This window comes from Silurus meridionalis, chromosome 12 (genome assembly GCF_014805685.1).
Source record: "Silurus meridionalis isolate SWU-2019-XX chromosome 12, ASM1480568v1, whole genome shotgun sequence".
Taxonomy (NCBI): domain Eukaryota; kingdom Metazoa; phylum Chordata; class Actinopteri; order Siluriformes; family Siluridae; genus Silurus; species Silurus meridionalis.
The window spans coordinates 11,770,110-11,792,708 of NC_060895.1; the positions used below are offsets into that span (position 1 = coordinate 11,770,110).

Consider the following 22,599-nt stretch of genomic DNA (forward strand, 5'->3'; position numbering starts at 1 on the left):
TTCTCTCCTGCTCTCTGTATTACGTAAGTTTTTCTGCTAGAACTAAAAATGTCAAATTTGAACTCAACCGTCTGCTGTCTTTTAGTAATTCACTGTCCAATTCTTGCACGTCTTTGCCTTTTACCTAGTTTGTTGCATAGAAACAAAAGGAACATCCATGCTCAACAATAAAAAAAAAAAAAAAAAAACAGGTGTTGCCAAACTATTGGCAGGCATTTTATGATGCAACCATTTGTTCAACTATTTCATAATGTTGACTGTGTTCAAGTAATATATTATGGGGTGCTAAACTTTATTACAAACATAGATTTTGACACATGGAGTGTTCATGATAAATATTCTCAAAGATATTATATTTATTTCTGAGTTATATTGTCATTTCTATCCTATTTGACTGCTCACTTGGGGTTAATCCAAATCTTAAAACCATGTCTGCTTGTATATAACATTTACCTCATGTGTCAACAACAGAACTTTCAGTAATAAAACACAAAATGTTCCTATTCACACTTTATTAAATGAGTAACATTCACACATGAGGATGTATTAATTTGAATTCGATTCAGTTTTCTTTTAACAATAGCACAATAACAATCACTGCCACAAAGCAACTTTACAGAACTAAATAAACGGAGAATATACATATTCGATATACATTCAATATAGATAGTTAACATATTCCATTTCCGGTCGTAGACCGGAAAACTACAATTCCCAGTACTATCACGCCCGGCTAGGAAGCACATCCGGGTGAGTGAAGCTTCTACGCGCCTTTTCGCTTTAAGGAATATGTCTCTAGAGTCAGCAGCGCTAGTGTTATCTGTATAATGTTGTTTTGTATTCACAAAACATTCGTATCAAGTTTAACTCCATACTATAGATAAACTAACACCTGACCATGTTGTTGCCGTCGGATGTGGCGAGACTTGTGCTTGGTAAGATCACACATTTCAACAGTACACATTAACGTTAATGACGGCGGACTAGCAAACAGGAGCTGCAATGTCTCTGTCTTAGCTCATCTCAATCTCACCTCATCTCATTCTCATCTCAATACACCCTTTTTTCCTGATCACCTAGAGAGAGTTTATTTCCTTGTTGTTGATTTGTGTAGGATACCTCCAGCAGGAAGGACTGAGTGCTACAAGTCGAGCATTTATCCTGGAGAGTCCTAACCTGAGAGAGTATGCTGAACACAGCTCTGAGGATGGAGTTATTCCTGCCTGCGTGTTTGTAAGGCATATTGTATCTGTTGATTGTAGTTGTCATCATAATCCTACATTTTGCTTTGATTTACACATACGGCACTAACTAGTTGATCAAAATCCAATATAAATGAATCCAAATGAGGTTCCCCTTTTGAGTCTGGTTCCTCTCAAGGTTTCTTCCTCATAACATCTAAGGAAGTTCTTCATTGCCACAGTCGCCACGGCTGCTCATCAGGGATAAATACTCATCGTTCACCTTAACTGTTGATTTCTGTAAAGCTGCTTTGAGACAATGTCTGTTGTGAAAAGTGCTATAGAAATAAACTTGACTTGAATGATCCTCTTCTTACAGTCTCTTTTTGGCAAAAACCTGACCACCATTTTGAGCGAATACGTTGCTGTAAAAGCAAAAGGTAACAGATCCTACACAGTAGAGCATCTCATGCATTTTATCACTTGTTGTATCCTCAGCCAACATTCATTTTCTTTTTACAGAAACATGTCCGGAAAATCAAATACCTGCTGTCATGACTTCGTTATGGAAAAAGCTGGACTTCACTCTCAACCAAATCAAGTGATTTACAGGCTTTTATTAATTTCCTTTTACTGGGAGTCATTAGACGAAGTTCTACAGCAGACCAGTGTTTTATTTAATAAATGCATTTTTTTAATTTATTATTTTTATTATTCTTTATATTCACAGATCTATGCAAAACTCTCCCGCTGTTCAACAAATCCAGCGGCGTAAGTTTCCTCTGCATGTCTAATTTACAGTGGACTGATCATAGCCAGTGAAAAACAGTGCAAACCATCTAGTGTTGTGCATTTACAAACAAACCTGTTTTTATGCATCTAAAAAGCAGATAAAGCTTAAATGAAAAGTCCATCCTGAAACCCTTAAATATTTTTATATTGAAATACGTATTTGCTTAGCTATTATGCTAATTTCTTGCTTGCTGATGAGTGTTTAGAGTTGGTGGCCACAAGGACATGATGATTGCAAACATGATAGATAAGGGCCAGGTTTCACTGCTGGCTGTAGAAAAACCCAAACAAATAGTCTTTATTTTATATAAAACTCATCTTTTCTATGAGCATCTAGCTGCTGCTTCTTCTTCTTTATCCCTTCCTTTCCTAGCGTTTAGAATTTTGGACGATGACAGAAACCTTGTCTAACAGGCACTCCTTTTTTTATTTTATTTTTGTTTGTTTTATTATTATGATAAATCTTCTAAATATAACAAACATGTTATTTATAACATTAAAATGCACATCGTTCAGGGTGGATTGTTCGTTTAAAGGTGATATTTCACCAGAAATATGAGGCAATAAGCTGGTTTTATGGCAGTAGTCACACACTAACTTAATTGTTCTTTTGTTATGAACAGTCCGGACCCATAACAGCATTCAGAACATGCGACGACAGAGACCCCTGTCCTCACCTCAGACTCCTGCTACGGATCCATAACAGTGTCCACACCAGGGAACTGTGTCCCCAGGCCTGTCCCAGTTTCTCAGGGCATTCTGGTTCACTCCACCCCCGTGTGCTACACCTCCCAGCACATGAGACCATCCACCATCAGCCTCCCCCAGTCAGGTAAGACCTGAATATTACAACAGTTAATAAAAAAAAAAAAAGTTATGTTTCAGATCTTTCTGTAACGCTGATCTGGATAATGTATTGCTTCTCTACAGAAGAGACACCTTTGCAAATAATTGTACCTGACCAAAGATTTACCCCAGGACCATTATCTCCAGCTCGCAGGAAATGGTTTGACGAAAGCCGTGAATGGCATTTACTCTAATTTACACATTAAAAATGATTAAAGCCACTAGTGATTATCTTGTTTAACAAGGTCTTGAACTGAACTGTATTATTTCAGCGACTCTCCACGGCGAAGAGGAGGCCAGTTGGGAATTAGCAGAGGTGTTACGGTGACCAGCATGCTCACAGTGGAATCACAGAGCCAGGAGGCTTTGACAGAGAATTTATCGGTAAGCCTGGACAACAACTACTTCTTCCTCTTTCATGTTATCAATTTAAAAGTTTACTTTTCAATATTAGGAAGTAATCAAGAAAACAATAATCACAGTGTGAATCCTTTGTTTAATGTTTAGTGGTACACTTAAAAAAAAATGTCTTTGCAGCAAATGGTGATTGAGAATGTTCGAGAGAAGATCCTGAAGGACCGATCTTTACAAGAAAAACTTGCAGAAAATATCAACAAATTCATCATTCCTAGGTAATCTTAAGGCATGCAACAAAGTTGTGATTATATTTTAAAGGTTCTGGTTATAGATATATTCCAATGCCACATTACAGATGTGAATGTATGAGAGTTGTTTTGTAATGTATTGATGTCTATTATATATATGTTTTGACAGCGAAAACAGCCCACAGACATCTAAGGTAGTGTGCAGCACAGTGGAGCAAGAACAGTCTATAGATGAAATACTGGGCCTACAGGTAAAATATTAATGTTTTCAGTTCCTTATTTGCACTGATCATCAATATTGTCCTTATTGAGATTGACTTTATAGTCTCAACAAAAACATCTAATATAAGTAGGCCAAGGTTTAAAAATTCTGCTGGGACAAGGGATTTTAAATTAGTACAGTGGTGTGAATGTGTTTGCCCCTTAATGATTTCTTATTTTTTTTGCATGTTTGTCACATTTAAATATTTCAGCTCATCAAACTAATATTTTAATTAATCAGGTGTGGCAGTAATCAGGCCTGGGTGTGCAATACTGCCACACCTGTTAGCAATCAAGAAATCTTTTAAATAGGACCTGCCTGACAAAGTGAATTAGATCTAAAGATCCTCAAAAGCTAGACATCATGCCGAGATCCAAAGAATTTCAGAAAAAATTAGAGTGTCGTTTTTTTTAAAGCTTTGGGACTCCAGCGAACCACAGTGAAAGCCATTATTCACAAATGGTAAAACATGGAACAGTGGAGGAGTGGCTGGCCGACCAAAATTACCCCGAGAGCACAGCGACGACTTGTCCAAGAGGTCACAAAAGACCCCACAACCACATCCATTGTTCATGACTCCACCATAGTAAAGAGACTGAGCAAAAATGGTCTGCATGGCAGAGTTCCAAGACAAAAACGCTGCTGAGCAAAAATAACAAAGTCTCGTCTCAGTTTTGCCAGAAAACATCTTGATGATGCCCAGGACTTTTGGGAAAATACTCTGTGGACTGACAAGACAAAAGTTTAACTTTTTTGGCAGGTGTGTGTCCCATTACGTGTGGTGTAAAAGTAACACCACGTTTCAGATAAAGAACATCATACCAACAGTAAAATATGGTGGTGGTAGTGTGATGGTCTGGGGCTGTTTTGCTGCTTCAGGAACTGGAAGATTTGCTGTGATAAATGAAACCATGAATTCTGCTGTTTACCAAAAAAATCCTGAAGGAGAATATCCGGCCATCTTCATGACCTAAAGTCTTGACCTGAATCCTATTGAGATGCTGTGACATGACCTTAAAAATGTGGTTAATGCTCAAAAACCCTCCAATGTGGCTGAATTACAACAATTCTGAATAGATAAGTGGAGCAAAATTCCTCCACAGTGATGTAACAGACTTACAGCAAGTCAAATCAAATCAAAGGGTGGCCCAGCCAGTTATTAATTTTAGGTGGGCAAACACTTTTCCACACAGGGCCATGTAGTTTTGGAATTTGTTTTCCCTCAATAATACTACCCTTTATTGACAAACTTCATGTTGTGTTCACTTGTTATCTTTTACTAATATTTAAATTAGTTTGATGATCTGAAACATTAAAGTGTGACAAACATGCAAAAAAAAAAAAAAGAAATCAGGGCCAACACTTTTTCACTCCACTAGCTTGTAGTTTTGTGCAATGGGGCTTTGATAAGGAAGCAAATTTGCTAATTTGTGTATTAATATCATGTGAATTGTCATGTATTCAGGCCGAGAGAAACTAACTTCTCCCTTGTTGATTAGAGACACTGTAGAGGTAACATTTGTGGCTAATGTTTTTTTGGATTATATTTAGGGAGAATTTCACATGACCGATGAGGCCATTCAGGACATCTTAGAACAGACAGCGTCAGACCCTGCCTTCCAGGCTCTTTTTGAACTCTTCGATTATGGTACGATAGCTCATGCTGATTTGAAGTATTAATGGCATTTACTGGTCCCATTCCAGCAAACAATTACATGGCAGTGTGATTTCTTTATCATGTATACGGTAGGGTGCTGTGTTGGGGTGTGTGTGTGTGTGTGTGTGTGTGTGTGTGTGTGTGTGTGTGTATATTAGGGCTGCAACGAACAATTATTTTAATAATCAATTAATCCCCCCCCCCAATTAATCTGGAAAAAATAATCTTGTACTTTATTAAACCTATATAAAAGCATAATTCAGGGTATTTATGGGTAAAAGTGTACTTAATATGTGGCGTTTGCATTTAAATCTTTTGTTTAACTTTAGCTTATAGTGGCTGATGGTTGAGGAGGGTTCTCATTTGAACAAATTTACTAATACTGGGTTTTTTCTTTATGAAAACCTAAAAAATAAAAACGGCATTTGAGTATGCAAGGTGAAGCAATTTGTGTAAATCAACATTTGTATTGTTTTTAATGATAATTGCAGATGGCAAGTTGGCAAAAAAATCAATATAAAACGATACATTGTTTTGCCAATTTTTGTTAAAAAAAAGACATTTTGTTTAGTAGTAAAGCTATAAGCATCTAGAATATATAATTAATTTGGTTTTGTATCAAAATTAAATGATGTATGCATAAATTAAATATCCAAACATTAATAACAAGCATTTGAACTTCAATCACGTATGAAAACAGAGAAGTTACTGTTGTAGTAGACAAATGCTATAAAAAGAGAGAGGAACGAAATGCAGCAAGCTGACAGGCTTGTTTTAAAAAACAAAAAAAAAAACAAAGGAACAAATATTTATTGGTGTACAAATGCATAAGCATTCGCTAAAAACCATGAAAACTTCACACCATGTTGTGAGCGAGGTGATTGATGGCCGCGAGTCACTTCAGAACAGACCCTGTGCGACTATCAATGCAAATATTATTATTGATTAGCACACCAACATGGAGCTTATCTGTATGGTTAGAAGAAAAATGTTTTGTTTGAGTATGTATGTACAGTTGACAATAAATAAAGAGTATATTGTATATCTGTCTTGTACACACAGCTCGCTAACAGATAAACCATTTAATTGCTTCCAGGAAAAAATAAAACACCTGAAAGTAGTGAGAGTGCTGAAAGAAGTAACAGTGCTCAGGAGAGTGATGAGCCTTTACATATAGACAGTGCTACAGACACAGGTAAATATTTTGTATTATATATGTTAGACATTGTAACAGTGTTTTCCCTGTATATTTCACTGGAATACTGTGTAGTAATGCAGTTTACAGGGTCTGCAAAGCACCTAAACTGTGTTAAAAAAGACCACAAAATCACATCGGACTTAGAAAAAAGATAAACAATTTTTTTTTCTATCTCATAAGGAACTGGACAGGACGATTCTACATCAGGTGCAGAAACCACCACAAGAATCCTAAGGAGTAGAAATGTAAAAGATGCTAAAAGTAAAAGGAAGGCGGCCATTCCTCTCAGTACAGGCAAGCCGGTTAATGCACCCTCTCAATCATGTGCAGGATCTAAACAAAAAGCAACTCCGACAAGAACTCCAGAAAACAAAAATGCTGCCAGCAGAAGAAGAGTCTCAGGCAGCAAGAACCAGACCAGAGGCACAAGCTCCACCTTAAAAAGCCAGCTGAAAAACAGAACATCGTATAAATCATCCTCTGATCCAAATGCATCAACCTCATCTCTATCTGAAGAGGGAGCAAGCATGGAGGTGGATAATCCAACATCTAAAATGTCTCGAGACTGCAATGCTGATGGGACACCACAACGATTACTTCAGGAGGTCTCTTCAACAAGTAGTAAAAAACTTCCAGTTTCCACTACGCAAGCAGAAACCACCCCCAAAGTGGGAGCGGAGACATCAGGGGCTACATCTGGAGCAGATAAGTCAGGAAGGACACAACTAGCTTTTGAAGCTTCAGGTCAAAGTGAGCCTTCGATCTTAAAAGCAAAGGATATCTCCATATCTAAGCAAGCGTCAAGTCATCAGCCAGCAACAAATGAGGTTACTTTACTTAACACAGTAATACAGGAGGAGTCAAGCTCCAATACAACAAAGACCAGCAGTCCAGGACCCTTGGAGCCATCAGCTTCAGTTGGATCTGAGTCTATAGCCAGCTCCTCAACCTCCTCTTCCACAATGATCAATCCTTCTGAGTCTCAAACCACTGAGTCTGATCCTAATAAGATAGTAACTCTTAAGATTATTGTCAGTGATGAGCAAGATCAGCAGAGCAGTGACTCTGCTCTGAACCAAGCTGTCTCCAGCATCAGCGGTGATCGCATACCCACAATCTTCCTGTCCTCCCCAGGCAAAGTTCAGTCTAATGTAGTGCCTTCTTCCCCTGCCTCCTCAATCACCGCAGAGGAGACAGCACAGGCAGTGAGCAACTTACAGGGGTCCGAGTCCACCGGAGACCAGGCCGTTAGCACGCAGAACAATTTGCAGTCTCCACAGGCACGACTCAAGGCACCGGAGACTGGATTCATCCAGCTGTTACCTGCTAACCCAACATTCGGAGGAGCAAGCAGCTATTTTGTTGTGACTGATCAGGGTTCAGTTGACCAGCATTCCAGTATGATGCTGCTTGCAGGTGGTGCAGGAGAAGGAACAGTATGTTCACCACCACACGTTGTGGCTACACCACCTCGACCTCAGGCTGTGGTTTCTATCGCTCAAAATGTATCTCGACCTTTCTCATCTGGTAAGTCAAAGAACTTTTAAACAGTTGCATTAGCCTAGTGATTAACTAGTAAACTATTAGCTATAGGTCTAAATTGGGCTCATTTTGATGGAAATATGGAAAATATGTATAGTCTTTAATCAAATGTTTTATTAGCATTCGGCATTGCTGACGAGATTAATGTTGTTCATAAAAAAAAAAATTGTTACCTTCAAATCATTCTTATCTTCTAGCATCAGCCATCATCATTTCCTCACCAGTGCAGCCCATGATACAGAATGTGACAGTCCCAGTGTCTGTCTTAGGACAGAACAGTACAGGAAAAGTCACTGTGGTACCCAGTCAGGTATGTTGTGCAAATTAAACTTTAAAGATGCTGCTTTGAAAATAGTGGTATAATTGATTTTTCTTTACAGATGTTCACATTGCCGGGTCCAAAATTGTTGAACCAATCAGCAAAGGTTGTGTCGAAACATAAGGACAATGTGGAACCAGGTAAAGTTTCAGTAAAGAAGAAGCTTAGCATAGAACTCACTGGCAGTCATTTTTGAATGTATCTACTTTCAATATTTTTGGTAATTTAAAAGAGGTATTTGTATTTTCCAGGCAAAAATGTGACTCCTGTTAGTGGGTCTAATCAAGCCTCAAACAGCTCTCAAGCTTCAGAGCAGCTGAACAACAGTATTGGAGTAGGCCCTAGTCACCGAAGAATACTTTGCTTTGAAGAAAACACTGGTCAGCAATTACAAATGCAGCTGCAGCCTCACCTGTTATGAAGGAGTCCACAAGGACAGAGCAAACCCATGCTGTTTCAAGTAACGCTAAAGCCAAGAGAAGAGTCGAGACCTTAAGATTATCAGAGCCAAGCCAGAGTATAGGAACAAAGGAATCTGCAAAAGCTTCTTCACCTCAGCAGCAAACGGAAGCTACAAAACCCATGGAAACGGGGACTGTTCGGACAGTCGAGTCAATCGCGTCTACAAACAATCCTGTTCAGCAAAAAGCAGTTCTGTCAGAGCCTAAAAAGAGAATACAACCCACATTAAATATACAAGGCGATTCAGCAGTATTTTCAAACCCTGAGTACAATTTAAAGTTTTCCTCTCCAAGTCTCAAGCCTAAGTCTACGAGCATCACAAAAGACACTTCACAAGAGGAAAAACGTGAACAACGCTCTGTGAAAACATCTGATGGACCCTCTGAGAGTAACGTCACACAGTCCTCGCCCAGCGTCACGGCAAACAAGGAGAATGAAGTAGAAGGCGGTCGACAAGAGCTGCGTCCAGTGCCTGCTCTATTACTATCTACTGTAAGATCTACGGCAGCGCTATCTCAGGGCGGTTCTGGGAAACCAACATGCAAAACAAGCCCTCTTACCAAGCAGGCAGTGGAGATGCTACAGGACATCCAGAGCCAGAGTCTCATCTCCACACCACCCAGGAAAAGAGGCTCCTCAGACCTACCGCTTCCAAAAACACCTGTTCCGGGTCGTCTCCACGAGGACTTGTTGGATGTTTTGAGAACGCCTGCAAGGCAAAAGCACGGGCGTGAAGGAGAGGCCACACCTAAACACCTGGTTCCTCCTGTTACACCAGACCTTCCTACCTGCAGCCCAGCCAGCGAGGCAGGGAGCGAGAGCAGCATCAACATGGCTGCCCATACACTCATGATCCTTTCCCGTGCAGCCAGGACAGGAGGACCTTTAAAAGACAGCTTGCGCCAGGAGGAGGCCGGTGCGGCCAAATCGGGTGCTTCCAAAGGAAAAAAGCGCAAGCACGTTGAACCGAGTCCTACAGCGAAGAAAGAACTTCACCTCACAAGTTCATCAGGCAGTAAGAAGAAAGCTAAGGTAAGTCGAGTGAATTGTTCCCTGTAGAACATTGTGGCCCATTATAAAGGAATGTTGTGGAAAAATGTCTGCCATTTCCTTATCATTTTGTAGAAGCAGAAGAAGCTTCTTGATTCCTTCCCACATGACCTAGACGTCGACAAGTTTCTGTCATCGCTGCATTATGATGAATGAGAAAATGGGCAAAACTGCAGAATAAAAGCTGATGAGAAACAGCAAGAAAGAAAACACCAAGAACAACATTTCTGGTTCTAATCTTCATATTAGTTTTGTATAGTTGTTGTAAATGTGTAATACTTACTATCCCAGGGAATGTTATTATATAAAAAAAAGTTATTGTATAGCCTCTCACACTGCTTTGTAACATTTTAAAGTCCACATAAATACAGTACTTTTAAGATTTGAAGTATTATTTATATTCAGTGCTATATTTTACTTGCAGTTCTGCAACATTGTACAGTAGTTCAAATGTGCATGTTCATTTTGTCAAATGAAACTTTGCAAACAGCATCTCTTGCACTTTTTAGTGAAACTCCTCTACTAAATCAAATTTTCAAATAAGAGAGATGTGATTTTTCTGAAATGACTTGGCCTAATTAATGCATAAAAGTGTGCAGATTGTTTAGTTCTTACCAAATATAATGTGTAAAAATGTGATCTTGTTGACTTTGACCATGTTGCCAGACAACTGGTTCAAGATTTTCCACAAAATGTTTACATGGAATGATGTAGAAAAACAAAAAACGTCTGAACATAGATTCTGTGGGCCAAAGCATCTTGTAGATGAAAGAGATCAAAGGAGAATAGCCAGATTGGTTCAAGATGAAACAAATCCTACAGAAACTCAATTAAAGATTCCTTACAAATGTGGTGAACAGAAAACCGTATCTGAAAACACGTCAAATCTTGATGTGGGTGGGTTTCAACACCAGCACACATCAGGTTACACTTCATTCAGACCAAAAAACAGAAGGGCAGCTGGCTGGAGTGAGTACAGCCTCGCAAAAACAGCTGAAATGTGGAAAAATGTAGCCTGTTCTTGATGAATCTTAATTTCTCTTGCAACGAGCAGGTGCTATGGTCGTAACTCGGCATGGAAAATTCAGACTTGTGTTGGTTTAACAGTGTGGGGATGTTTTCCCGACACAATGTATGCAAAATTTACCCTCTTATTAAGGTTGGAGTATGATGATATGTGCCATATAGCAAATTACAAGTTGTCTGAAACTGGTCCATGAACATAATGAGTGCTCTGTTCTTCAGTGGCTTCTTCAGTCACCAATAATACACATTTTGGGACGTGGTACAATTGGAGATTTTCGAGAAGGAATGTTGTGAAGTCCACACAATGACATTTCTGGCATTTGGCAAACATCCTTATCCAGATTGACTTAGTTATCTCATTTTATACAACTGAACTGTTGAGGGGTGTGAACCTTGCTTAGAGCCTGGTGGTCCTGGAATTTAAACTCATGACCCTTTGATCCAATGTCCAACATTATAAGCACTGAGCTACCACTTATCTAACTAAGAAACCATTAAAAGAAGGGACCAGTATTTTGTATTAGAAGTGTTTTAAGTATAATAGACGAAATGTAGTCAAATAAGTTAATACAAAATGTATTATAATTATTACAGTATTAAGAAGGTATTAAATCTGTTGGTGCATTTTACATTGAGCATCTTTAAGGAAGTGTTTCTGTTCAGCTAAAAATTGCACATGCAAATAACTTTTGACCTTCTTCCTCTTGAATTCTGTGGAACATGATCACAATTCTACTGTTAAATACAAATTTTCTGTTTGATGAACCCGGGGAGAGGCGAGTTCTTTAATAAGATTTTTTTTTTGTGACATTTTTTTTCCAGTGACCATAGCCATCCTATCTGACTTTTCTCAACATGTTGCTGCCTACCGAATAACCACAAGACAATCACTGATCTATATATATTTTTTGCATCAGAGGACGTGTGTGGCAAACCTATGAGATAAACAGTTTCTGTTTGTGGCTTTATAAAAGGCAGCATGCCTCCCCAGCACTGCAACCAGTATTAACTTAAATGGGTTAGTGATTAATTTTACCAAAACAAGTAACACACCATCTCAGATGTCGTCTTTTTGGGAAACAATGTCGTTTGGAGACCGATAAAAACTTTTTACAATGTCAGTATTTTACACACATTTTGGAATCTACACACAACTAAATTTCTTGTGAGGATGTTTAGGAGAAAATTGTTTATACTGCATTGCCTTTGGCATAATGAACAACCAGAATAGATTTCTTGCGATATAAGTCGTGGCAGACAACTAACCAACATTTCAGGTGAAAATTTAAGATTTCTTTTTACTAAAGACACCATCAGAAGAAAAAAGCTTGTGACACACACATTGATGCTGGTTTGGCAAGAATGTAAACCATTTAGATTTGTCAGAAAGTGACAGATGTGTAAATACTTTAAGCATTATAATGACTTTACAAACAACAGTGAACAATGTGTGGAAGTCTTGAAGATTACTTTCAATTACATTAAATCTGCCACCTCTGACCTCCAACTCAACATTTTTAAAGCCAAATAAAACTTCAATCAGTTTAGTCTTACATGAACCAAGAAAGAATTTACCCTAAAGTTAATTGAGATAAATTTAGTTGTACATTTTTTTAAAAAGCCACACAATTCGATCATGTTCAGCCAATTTCTAGTACGTTTTTACACACTGTGTATTTGTTGGTCAATCAGAACCAAATGATGAAAGCCAAATTAATATTACTTAGACAAAGAAATGACACAAAATAATATATAGGTTCATCAAACTGTTAGGTTGACAGAAAATCATATTTAATTTGATCTAAACAATAATAACACATTACATTTCTGTTATGAATCATTTACATCAACATTATTAAACATCACACTCAGGTATGGATATCTAATTGTGTATTAAATGGTGGTGGTGGTGGGGGGGTGTTAATATTCTCTGCATACCACTTCTACAGTATCATTTTCTGAAACAAATATTCATCAGTGGCAGGCAGTCAGGGTCAGCAAAGCCTTCTCTGCTGGCCTAAACACTATCAGAAGCACTGACCTACATTTACAAACTAAATTCTAATATTTGTTCCATGAAACTGTATAAATTTTTTCCCAACAGTTTATTCTCTTTTTTCTTTGAGTTTCTCTTGGCTGCACTGCTTCCAGTACGTGGATGTGGATGTTTTTTGTCCATTTAAATTTCAGCCTCCATGTGCTGCCATGTCAATCTAATCTGACCAGGGCCTTCAGAATCAGTAATGCTGGCCTTTTTACCATAGTCTCTATTAGCAATGAGTCTGTTTCTTTAACCAATCAGATTTCAAATTCAGCTAGCTGGCCCAGAATAGCGTCAGCATTTTTCCGTCCTCTGATTGGTTGGTCAGAGGTAAACTGTTCCAGCCAAGTTTGACTGGCAAAACACATCTGTAGCGCAATGCACACATTAATACGTCAGAGTAAGACTTTTTTATGCCCACAATGGCTGACAGAGGAAGAGAAATTTATTTGGTCTCAGACATTCTTAAAAATCTATTTTGAAGAAAAGCTAGACATCGTAAGGAGAGGTCGGTCAACCCCGGAGCTAGCTAGCTTGTCTCAGCCTGGGAAAGGGTTTGGCTTACTGCCTCTAGGAGCGGTGCAAATTATAAGTCTGCATCTCTGGTGAGTAGGTTGTATTTCATGTAAAAACAAATCTTTTAGATATTAGACAAATATTGATTCTGAACTGCTCCAGATGATGTAGGCACAGTTGTGGTTGTAATGTAGAGGTTTGGAGCTTGCTTTAGTAAAATGGTATTCACCCTCTATATGTGAAATGCCTCTCTCTCTAATGACACGTTTTGTTATATTGCGTTTTTGTATAGTATTGATGGTTTCTATAAGTGAGACGTGATAGTGGTGGTATTAAGAGGTGGAATAATTTGGGTAAGTCCCCACTGAAGGCCCAGGTACCAAATGCACAGCCCGCCACTGATATTCATAGTGTTATACAAGCTGGCATTAATATCTTGATGGCCGTTAATTACACAGTGCTGAGCAGAATTTAACAATCTAACATTATTCAAGCAGGTTCTACCTTTAAACAGAAGTGTCTATAAAACTGTGCTAATTGTACAGAAACTTAACAAATGACATTGGTTGTTTTAAACAAATTTAGTGTTCACACAAATATAGCATAATAAATTATTGTACTATTTCTAAATATTCCTAAATTTCTACAAAGACAATAATAAAAAAAAAACCCTGTCCAGTAGATGCAGATGTAACCTGATTTTCTGACATTCTGTATAATTATGGGGATAGAATACATTGTACTTTCATACAATTACACTGTGTGAGCCTATAACTTCAAACAAATCAAATGTAAGTCTTTGTTAACATCCAAGCCAAGAATTAGCTTTTTTAATCAAAATAACCTTCTTCACCATTACATCGTATTTGTACACTTCAGCTCCAACAAAGAAATGAAGAAAACCTGTAAAACAAGACATGAGATAAAAAAATATATGCAAGACATTGAGATAAACATAGGAAATACATTTGTGCTGTTTACCCACCATCCTTATAAACAGCTGCACTGATGGGTGACTTAATGCCTGGGAAATCAGTTGAGATGATGCGTGGGTTAGATTCTTCCAAGGCTTTCTTTTCCTCATTGTATCTAAATAAATAAAATCTCAGAATAAATTTAAGATGCATACAATTAAGCATGACTCTTGTACGAGGTAGTATTAGTTTTGAGATTAGTTCTGTAACAGGCCAACAGATTGCAGCACATGGCTGCACGCACAGTCACAGGGAGCACCGACTTTTATAAGTCAGTGTGTCAAAAGACATCATCCTGTGTACATTGGGAGCTGTGCAACTGGTGCTACTCTGACCATGTCTGTGATTTCATCATAGACAGCAAGGTAGAACAAAGAGCAAAGGTAAAATTCTGTGTGAAACTGGGCAAATCTGCCACAGATATGTTTGACATGATTTGGCAAGTTTACTGCAGTGCTGCTGTTGTTTGAGGTGTTTTAAGGGGCACATAGTTATAAGGGGCACAACAGTCTACACAGTCTTTCGCGACCGAAAAAGGCAAGGCAGGTCCACATCTCGACCAAGTGCATGCTCATCATCTTTTTTGACTTTCGCGACATCATTAATTCATACCCAGAGGCCAGACTTTCAAAAGCGAGTTCTACCGGTAGGTTTTTAGGCATCTGACGGAGCATTTCCGGAGCAAGCGACCGTATAGGCTCTGAAAGACTGTTTTGAAACAACTATGTGGGAGGAATTGTGCAATCCTCATAGGGAGGATATTGATAATCTAACAGACTGTATTACTGACTACATCAACTTCTGTGAGGAGAATACTGTACCCACCAGGACTGTACTGTGTTTTCCCAACAACAAACCATGGATCAACCCTGATATAAAGACTCTCCTTAAAGAGAAGGAGAGGGTTTTTAAATCAGGAAACAATGAAGAGCTGAAAACTGTCCAGAAAAAACTAAGAAAGAAGAGGAAAAGCTTGCTACAGGAGGAAGATGGAGGATCAGTTGGAGCAGAACATAGGCGGTGTGTAGAAGAGGCTCAAAACCATCACTGGTCATAAGGAGCCCAGCTCTTAGGCTGAGGGTGACCAGAAGTGGGTGAATGATCTTAATCAATTCTTTAACAGATTTGATCGGCTACCCTTTCCTGCCCCCATCCAGTCCCCCCTGCTGCAACCCCCCTTCTCTGCTTCCACAGCAAGCTGCTCCAGCCCCACCTCCCTCTGCACTGCTATCAGCTCACAGCCTACACACAACACATCTAACTTCCCCTCCCCTGCCGATTCCCTCCAGTCCTCACTCCTACCAATACACACTGCCCCTCACAGAAGCCCAGGTGAGAATGGAGCTCAGGAAGATCAAAGCGAGGAAGGCTGCGGGCCCAGACGGCATCAGCTCCAGGCTCCTTAAGACCTGTGCAGACCAGCTGTGAGGCATATTGCTGTACATGCTTGACCTGAGCCCGAAGCTGGGGAAGGTGCCACAGCTATGAAAAACATCCTGCGTCGTGCCTGTACCAAAGACATTGCGCCCAAAAGACTTTGGGGACTACCGACCAGTAGCACTGACCTCGCATTTGATGAAGACATTGGAGAGGCTGGTGCTCACTCATCTCTGACCTCTGGTGAGCCCATCAATGGATCCACTTCAGTTTGCCTACCAACCTGGCATTGGAGTGAAAGACAGTCATCTTCCTCCTAAATCGGGCTATTTTACACCTGGAAAAAGCTGGGAGCACTGTGAGAGTCATGTTTTTTGACTTCTCTAGTGCTTTTAACACCATCAAACCTGCGCTCCTGACGGATAAGATGGTGTACATGGGAGTGAACCATCATCTGTCTGCCTGGATACTACTTTACAGACTGACCACAGTATGTGAGGACTCGTGACTGTGAGTCTCACATGGTTGTCTGCAACACTGGAGCCCCGCAAGGAACGGTTCTAACCCTGTTCCTCTTCACCGCCTACACTGCAGACATTATGTTCAGCTCAGCAACCTGTCACCTGCAGAAGTTCTCTGATGACTCTGCCATCGTCGGTCTGATCACGAATGATGATGACAGGGAGTACGGAGGAATGATCCAGAACTTTGTGGACTAGTGCCAATGGAGCTGCCTCCAGATAAATGTGGGGAAAACCAAAGAACTGGCGGTGCATTGCCGTAGGCACAATCACACTTCATCATTACCATCAGTAAACATTCAGGGAATGGACACTGTACAGGAGGTGGGAGAAAGGAGGATGGTGGCAAAACTATCATCATTGCTGGAGAACGACTCTCACCCACAGTATGAAACAGTTTCATCGTTGAGCAGCTCCTTCAGTGACAGACTGTTACATCCTAATTGTCTGAAGGAGCGATACAGAAGATGTCTTTTCTCCCTGCTGCTATTAGACTTTACAATCAAAGCTGCTCCCAGTGAACCAGTCACCAAAATACACTGTTATTATTGTTGAACTGTGTAATAATATTACCTGTGTGCAAGATTACCTGCAATACGTGCAATATTACCTGTGTGCAATATTACCTGCAATACTTGCGTAACTAATTACTAGTGGTCTCTTTTTTTCTTCCTTATTTGTATTTATACATTGTGTTGTGTATATACTGTATGCTATATTATGTGTCTATTCTTTTATATATTTGCGTTTATTTTTTCTTTGCTGCTGTAACAAAGACATTTCCCCACTGTTGGACGAATAAAGGTATATCTTATCTTATATGTGGTGTGCTAGTCTCAAAACCTTTTGATACCACAGCTTCTGCATATTACATACCTCCAGTACTGATCCTGAGTAAAGAATAAGGTGTGATTTTTGGGAATGTGGACTGCAGCATCGATGTGGTGTACTGAAGCTGGGAAACCGAAGCTGCTGATTTTTTTACGCCAGCTTTTCCTCCCAAAGTCTTTCACAGTCCAGTAACTGGAACCTGTAGGGAAATTGATCGAATTTAGTATATTAGCATGAGCTCGAGTATATAATATAATTGGACAGAACAGCACCAGTGAGGGTCAGTACCAGTGAAAAGGAAGGTCATGGAGGTTTGTGGAAACCAGTAGGCAGCATCAATAGTTGAATTGATTTTTGGTAAGAAGCTATTGATGGGACCCTCTCTGATGTGTTTCCTATTATGCCTGATCCACAAATACCTTTGTAGATAAAGAAAAGTAGCAGTTATGAAAAAAAAAGTATTATAAAAAAAATTTTTTGCATATGTTTCATCTGGTACAGTAATTAGCACTGATCAGTTTTACACACACAATTATGATTGGAACTTAGTTATTTGTAACAAATCTAAGGTTAACATGTACAAGCAGGTGACAAATTAAAGGAAAACATTTTGGAAATCTAATACAGGGAACATCATCAGGCATTAAAAAGGTATTGTTTAGTTGGTGTTCTGAGGGTGGTGGTAAAGAGTGCTGCCTTACACATCAGAAAAAAATCTCCAATATAATAAGTTTCTAACTGGCTTGAGACCCCAATTAGGCACTAGCACATAATTACTCATCACATTCAGTGGATATGGACATTGTCCTCCTGGAAGAGTTAACTCCTATTAGGATAGAAATGTTTGATCAGTCAGAATTCATCTAGAATTAATTCCTTTTAGTAATTTGTAGGTTAAGAGGTAAGTATACTTTAAGGCTCTTCTCTTTTTCTGGCATCAAGGTGGTGGATATCTGAACAGCAGTCCCTGGCTATCTTCAAGTAACTGGTTAAAACCCACCTCTTCCTTAAATACTTAAACTAACACTTTCCAAGTTTGCTTGGTTTAAAAAACCTCTCTTAACAGTTGTAGGCTGATTTATCTTAAGTTGTTATCTAGCGTACCAGTGTAGATTTATCAATTGATAAAGACTCAATTTTGTACGTCGTTCTAGACAAGGGCTTCTGCTAAATGGCGCAAATGTAAATGTAATGACTTCTGTCTAAGGGGACAAGCAAACCCAAACATGCCAGAAACATGTCCCCCATAGCATAAAAGCAGAAACCCACCAGTTTTCCTTTAATTTGTCTGTAAATACAATTTTGTATTGTTTTTTAACAATAGAATTTGTTATTATTTTGCAAGTAACTCACCGGTCTTTGAAAAATAAAATGGATGCCCCTACATTAGTAACAGAGTCAAAAGACAGATCAGGATCACATTTGTCTTTTATTGCCCTTGGATACAAAAAGCTAGTGTACCAACGGTTGAATGGAAAGTTCCAGTTTAGGCTTGAGAAATAAGGAGATGTAACACTCGGCCCTGTGGAACATCAGAAACATTTTCATTATTTTAGTCATTTTAGTCACTTAACTGAAAAGTAAGTAAACATCAGCGATTTTAAATGAGGGGAATTTCAGTACATCTCTGTGGACAACATGGGTAGAGAAAACAATGGAATTTATACCATACAGTGCGTTGATGTTCATAATATCATCGCTGGAAAGCAAGTTTTGTGATTGTCGATTTCTGTATGTGGGATACATGAGGGACTGTGGGTTTTGAGAATGTTTCAAACCCAGGGCGTGTCCAAACTCATGTGCTGCAACCAAATACAGGTTAAATCCTGCAGTGGGAGACAGAAATCCTATTTAAAACCACCCTGTCATTGTCAAATAACACCACAAAGAAAAACAAATACTTTTTACATTTTCTCATATTACTATGACATACTAAAAAATACTGTATTTTACAGTAGGTCAATAGTTTGCACAATCGGGTATATTTAATTTAGCATAAAACCAGATTGTATTGTATTTACAAAAATAGTGTTTGATGTGGGGTATATTTATTTGGCAAGCAAAAGAAGCACCTCTGGAATCTGCCGTCCAAAGTTCATCATCATCAAAGTGAACATCTCCCCCAATGCCCTCCCAGGGTCAAAAGCATGAGCTAGTGTGCCCTTAGGACCATCAAAGGGGTAGTTGTCTCCATGGTCTTGGATTGTTTTGTATAACAGCACATGCAAAAAAAAAAGAAGGAATTGTCATATCAGACATTATGTAACTCATTAATAAATCATTATCATCCGAAGGCTGACAGAGCGATCATGTCAATCCTGTCTGTAATCAACTCATGGACTCTTACATTTGGAGCCAAACTCCACCATGATGTCAGCTTGCTGAGAGGAAGATCTGAAGAATCGTAAAGGGCTGGCCTTTGCCCACACATCCAGAGCTGCTCCAATCAAGGAGTCTACTGTAGCAATAGGTAGGTCACTGGTGTACTTCCCAATACTGAAATATCAAGAGAAATTTAAGCTGAATTTAAAACTGACAGAAAGCTATATATATTTGTTGACAACATTTTTACCTACACCTCGGCTAAAGATATTCAATCTCAGTATTTTATTCAGTTAATTTATTTACCTTGTTAAAATCAGAGATTATTTAAAAATAATCAATTAGAGCGATTTATTGCATTTTCATTTATTATATAAGAATTTTAGTGTTCTAACCCTAACCCTAACCCTAACCCTTAACTCTATAGCTGTTCAGTTGTATGAATCAGATAAATGGAACTTGCTCTGTATAAGAGCATCTCCCAAATGCTATAAATGTAAAATGTTATAATCGGTATGTAACAAAATGTACTCAAGGCAGTCCATTTTTGCCCTTGATACAATGGGAAATTCGAAACAACTCAGCTGAAATCTCAGTAGATCATTCTGGATTTTCTAAATGTCCAGTTACTCCTTAGGAGTAATTTTCAAATACCTGCAGGTACCACATTCATCTGCACCAACAATTGTATGTAAATATAACAATCTTGGGACCACACATACAAATCATTGTTAAGAAAATTGGTTGAAACAAACTCCCACAGATGAATTAACTTTGGTTGAAAAGTATAAACTTAATCCAACAATGAAAACAAAAGGAAATAGTGAAGGAATTGGAGGCATCCATTATAACATCCACTAAAAATTAGAGTCACACATCAACAAACCTGTAAGGTTCTTGCTCAGGGAAAAAGGTCATACAACAAAACTGGCATACAAAGCCAGACACAAGTTTTATTGATCTTGAAGTTTGGAATTGGTCTTTCAAACCAACTACCTGCATGTCTTCCTTTACCACATCCATGAACCTCCTTTTTAGAGGAAGGCCAAAAAGGAGGTTCATGGATGTGGTGAGGGAAGACATGCATTTAGATAATGTGAAAGAGTCAGATGTACAGGACAGAGTAGTATGGAGACGGATGATCCGCTGTGGCGACCCCTAATGGGAGCAGCCAAAAGAAAAAGAAGAAGTTTGTATTGATCTGCAGAATAAAGACTTTTGGAAGAATGTTTTCTCATTACATTAAGTAAATATTAATATATCTAAAAATACAATCCCAACTGTGAAACATAGAATTGGCAGCATCATTTTATGCAGATGTGTTGCTGGAAAAGGATTAATGCAGAAAACAAAAAAGATTTCATGATGTGGAAGGAGGATTATGTAAAAATATTAAAGCAACACCTTATTTTAAAACTTGGTTACAATTTGGTATTTCAACAGAACAATGATCCTCCAGAGTTTAACAGAATGGCTTCAAAAGGGCAGCAAAATAAAAGTGACAGAGTTGCACCAGTTCTATCATGGGGTATGGGTAAAGATTTTGTAATCCTTAGCAGCTGTTGATTCATATTACTCAATTAAAAAAACTATATCACCAAATAGTGTATGCAAACTTCCCACAAAAATATTTGATATAGTAAATAAAGCTGAATTGGATTGTTCTGAAATATCATGTAAATAAAGTAGATACACTAAATGACCCAACACAGGAAATGTTTGGTATCATAAAACATGCAGACCCTCTTTAGTTTGTCAGCTATACACCTAAACACTGGTCCTGAACTCTTATAATGGTTAGTATAAAGTTTATTACCTGTAAGATATCACATTTTTCTTCCATCTGTTGCCTCGATTGTAAACATATTCTTCAACATCAGGAACACCACACCTGGGAGTCTTTATTATAGACAGTGTCTCAGTGTCCAGGATGCCTGTCTGATTAAGTCCAAAAAAGCTTTGCATATCCTTCAGTTTAGAGGAAAAAAAAGGATGACTTCTTTTCCTATGTCCAGGTGGACCGGTCTGAAAACTGTAGAATCGTTCGATGTATTTCTGAGAGAGATGAAGAAAAAAAAAATCACTGAATTGACAGTTAGAATGCTGTAACTGTTTTCTCTTTATATTTTATATTGCAGATTAATACTTAATAAAAAGATATTTGCAGTAATGTATTTTTCTTCTTCTAACCGGTTTTGTCTTCACCACTGATTAGATGGTATTTGTGCCTTCTTTGTATTTTAGTGCTAATCTATTGTATCTGATGGTCATTTTAAAAGGACAATAAAATAACACATTTTCAGCAACAGTGTAACTAATGATTGGGTGGTATTAGATACAATATTCCACTGCAAATCAATTAATAATGTAAAGGTCATGAAAGAAAAAACTTACAACTGCCAGTAGCATGTCATCCTGGAGTTTTTTACTCTGATGTGATGTTACATCTCCTTGTTCAACCTGCAGCAGAGGAGCTCCAAGATACAGAGGAGCAAAATGAGCAAAGAGACAAACTAAACCAAAAAGCCCCATTGCCCAGCTCAGGAATCACAGAGGTGTAGAAAGCGGCCAGCTTGGGAAGAGCTGGACTGATAGATCAAGGTAGCTGGAAAGGCTTTTTAACACGTACCTATGAGTCAAACAGCGGCGAGGCTGAAAAACCTCACAGACTGGGAGGAGTTCGGTAAGGACACAGGACAGTAAAAAAAAGAATTTTATAGAAACAACTAAATGTATAGATAAAATAGTAGTAGTAGTTATAATCATCAACTCAAGAGAGGTGAACCATTAATTTTTAATTATTTATTTAATTATTGAAACCAAGACTCTAATAATTGAAACCTTTACTACACATATATACCTTATTGTTTTTTTCTGCATTTATATACAAACTTAGTATTTAATTAAAAGTTCGTTCCAATATATATACATTTCTGGTATGGCCTTGATTCAGAGACTGTCCACATCATATTAAATTAAATAGAGAAGCTGGAAAACTGCAGTAAGCGGTTTGATCTGCTAGAAAGAAAATGTCCAGAGAGTTAATAATTTTCCACATAGATGTAAATCTAACAAGA

General features: G+C 38.4%; 2 protein-coding genes across 2 annotated transcripts; one reads left to right on the forward strand and one right to left on the reverse strand.

Moving 5' to 3' along the window:
* The first annotated feature begins 739 nt into the window (after positions 1-739).
* npat (nuclear protein, ataxia-telangiectasia locus) lies at positions 740-8,969 on the forward strand. The gene is given in 17 exon segments (XM_046863261.1): positions 740-935; positions 1,115-1,233; positions 1,561-1,621; positions 1,704-1,782; positions 1,912-1,952; positions 2,597-2,662; positions 2,665-2,805; positions 2,904-2,979; positions 3,092-3,203; positions 3,357-3,451; positions 3,594-3,675; positions 5,238-5,334; positions 6,440-6,538; positions 6,722-8,068; positions 8,281-8,393; positions 8,464-8,542; positions 8,654-8,969. Coding segments are annotated over 17 exon segments (2,814 nt in total). The 5' UTR covers positions 740-898; the 3' UTR covers positions 8,824-8,969.
* A 4,866-nt stretch (positions 8,970-13,835) lies between these two features.
* On the reverse strand, positions 13,836-22,054 carry LOC124394865 (matrilysin-like). The gene is given in 11 exon segments (XM_046863348.1): positions 13,836-14,400; positions 14,483-14,586; positions 17,246-17,399; positions 17,489-17,619; positions 18,554-18,722; positions 18,868-19,026; positions 19,273-19,332; positions 19,335-19,397; positions 19,548-19,696; positions 21,339-21,577; positions 21,917-22,054. Coding segments are annotated over 11 exon segments (1,467 nt in total). The 3' UTR covers positions 13,836-14,299.
* Between the last annotated feature and the right edge of the window lie 545 nt (positions 22,055-22,599).